Source organism: Leptinotarsa decemlineata, unplaced genomic scaffold, assembly GCF_025532065.1.
Source record: "Leptinotarsa decemlineata unplaced genomic scaffold, Ldec_3_MD MMD2_P_RNA_scaffold_2, whole genome shotgun sequence".
Lineage (NCBI taxonomy): Eukaryota > Metazoa > Arthropoda > Insecta > Coleoptera > Chrysomelidae > Leptinotarsa > Leptinotarsa decemlineata.
In genome coordinates, this window is record NW_027412529.1 from 16,182,083 (window position 1) to 16,184,877 (window position 2,795).

The following is a 2,795-nucleotide window of genomic DNA, read 5'->3' on the forward strand; positions in this document are numbered from 1 at the left end:
CACTTCTATTTGTAACTAACGTTACTGCAGTTCCCTCCTATAGGTTAGATTTGATTAGAAGTGAGTGGATTCATTGGACCCTCCACCGCAACCGCAAGGGTTTATTATGGCTCACATCTATTCACACTCGACCGAATGAATCCAGCTTCTTAACGAAGCCGATTAGTTTATACGGTGGGCGATCTTTCAGGTCAGATGGTAAGAGAGCGGCTCTGCCAAACTCTTAAAACCTGATTTGGTCCGCAGCGGGGCAGGCACAAAGTTTGTGCCCTGCTGTTTCATCATTTTTCAAACAGAGGCGACACACACTGTCTTCCGACAGTCCGAGTATCTGCATATAATGATTCAGACCTGTTAGACATTGTAGTTCAGGCCTGTTAAACATTGTAGTTTATCCCTACTGAAACTGTTTGGTTTCAAGCTTCGAAAAATGTGTTCCTTTCAAAATATGAGATTCTCTTCATTATTCATAATTTTTTTTCAAGATATGTGCATGGAAAATCATCAACGGGTTTTGTTTTCTTCAAAATGCGTTTCTTGGATATATATTTCGAGTATATCCAGACTCTCCTCACGCTGACTTCGTCGAAAACTAACGAGCAAATCGTCGTGTAGGAGCGAAAAATGCTCTGCGAACTTCCCGTCATCCTCATATTGCAATGGTTGCACGAAGATCATCAAGGCCTTGGAGTTCAGATTCGACCCGAAAATTTATTCTTGTATCGTCAAAAATAATGTCTCCAGAATAGAAGAAGTACAGGCTATTTGCTGTCAGGTATAACGAGGCAAATATAACAACGACACTACGTGCCAATGCCTCCACGTAGGCGACAACTGCTGGCTGTGTTACGACGATTGTTCGGTCAAAACCGAGCAGAAGATTACGTGCTGAGGCCCCAGGGAATTATAGTTCAAGCACCAGGGAATAAGAGTTCCTCAGTTGCTGTTGTACAGGCGCAGTTTGATTACTAAGGTGGTGGATTATTGGCCCTGAAATAAATTCTTCTCAACTCTATCGTGAAGAAAATGAATGATGACGAAATTATTTTCAGTGAAAGTTCTGTATGTAACTTTTAGGTTCATGATTCGAAATAATACACACTGCGCCATCTCTTCTGCCAAGCCACATTATTCTCATAACTTCAATTTCATTTACAAATTGGTATCATGTTCAACATGTTTTACTATTTCAGTGTCCACATCAGAGTTCATCTTCCCGCCGAAGAAACTCATCATCACAAAGAAATAGTGAAAGAAATCCATCACGTTGGTGGTGGCCATGGAGGTGGCGGAGGCTACGGAGGTGGAGGAGGACATGATCATCACGGTGGTGGAGGGGGTTACGGAGGAGGAGGCGGTTTTGGAGGCGGTTTCGGAGGAGGACACGACGACCACCACCACGGTGGAGGTGGTGGCTTTGGAGGAGGAGGTGGATATGGTGGAGGTGGTGGCCATGGAGGAGGAGTATCACACACGATAGTTATAAATGGCGGAGGTGGTGGAGGAGGAGGCGGAGGAGGACATGATCATCATCACGGAGGTGGTGGTGGAGGTGGACATGATCATCATCACGGAGGTGGAGGTGGATATGGAGGCGGTGGTGGATATGGAGGCGGTGGAGGCGGTGGTCACGGAGGCGGTCATGGAGTTGAAGTTATACAATTACATGGAGGTGATCCATTGCCTAGTGGTGGCGGAGGAGGTATATGGAGGTGAGTGATAGAAAAAGCATGGAATGCATATTGAGAATGAATAATCAGATATATAATTGTGAAATATTTCACAATTACGGATTGATATGAAAAAAAAAAACAAATACATTTGAAATATATTGCAGATGATTCGGAAATAATACGAGAAATTTTTGAGTAGAATAGATAGGAAATGAAATATTGACAGCAATTTTGTACACTACATACTTCAGTTTGATTTCAATATAACTACAGAAACTATTGGTAATGTCACAGTTATTTGAAAAAAATTATGGGTATTTCGACTAGTTGAAATAATGTTATAAACAAATGTAAAAACATTTCGACCCCCCTTTTTATCGAAATACAGCAAGTGTTGTGAATATAAACATGAACACATTTCAGGTGGCTTTGGAGGCGGTGGAGGATTTGGTGGAGGCCACGATGATCACCATGGGGGCGGAGGAGGTTTAGGAGGTGGATTTGGAGGAGGTTTGGAGCAGGTCATGATGATCATCACGGAGGCGGCGGATATGGAGGAGGAGGTGGATTCGGAGGTGGATCAGGCTTCGGAGGTGGTGGCCATCATGACCACCATGGAGGCGACAATGGAGGCTATGGCGGAGGAGGTGGATTTGGAGGAGGATTTGGTGGAGGACATGATGACCACCACGGAGGAGGCGGAGGAGGTTATGGCGGAGGCGGCGGATTTGGAGGCGGCGGAGGATTCGGTGGTGGATATGATGATCACCACGGAGGAGGTGGAGGAGGTTATGGAATAGGAGGCGGATTTGGCGGAAGTGGAGGTGGACATGATGATCACCACGGAGGAGGTGGAGGAGGTTATGGCGGAGGAGGCGGATTTGGAGGTGGCGGAGGATTCGGTGGTGGATATGATGATCACCACGGAGGAGGTGGAGGAGGTTATGGCATTGGAGGCGGATTTGGCGGAAGCGGAGGTGGACATGATGATCACCATGGAGGTAATGGAGGCGGTTATGGAGGAGGTGGTCACCACGGGAGGCGGAGGTGGAGTAGGATTTGTTGGAGTGATACACGATCACCTTGATGGAGGTGGTGGAGGCTTTGGAGGTGGTTATGGAG

At 46.2% G+C, this 2,795-nt stretch overlaps 1 protein-coding gene across 1 annotated transcript in view; it reads left to right on the forward strand.

The window, feature by feature from the left end:
* LOC141484725 (uncharacterized) overlaps nucleotides 1-2,789 on the forward strand; it is an 8,652-nt gene extending 5,863 nt beyond the window's left edge. Inside the window, exons 3-4 of the mRNA XM_074180008.1 lie at nucleotides 1,194-1,712; nucleotides 2,157-2,789. Coding sequence (XP_074036109.1) covers nucleotides 1,194-1,712; nucleotides 2,157-2,760 — 1,123 coding nt within the window. The 3' untranslated portion in view covers nucleotides 2,761-2,789. The remainder of the gene's footprint in view (nucleotides 1-1,193; nucleotides 1,713-2,156) is intronic.
* Nucleotides 2,790-2,795: the final 6 nt, after the last annotated feature.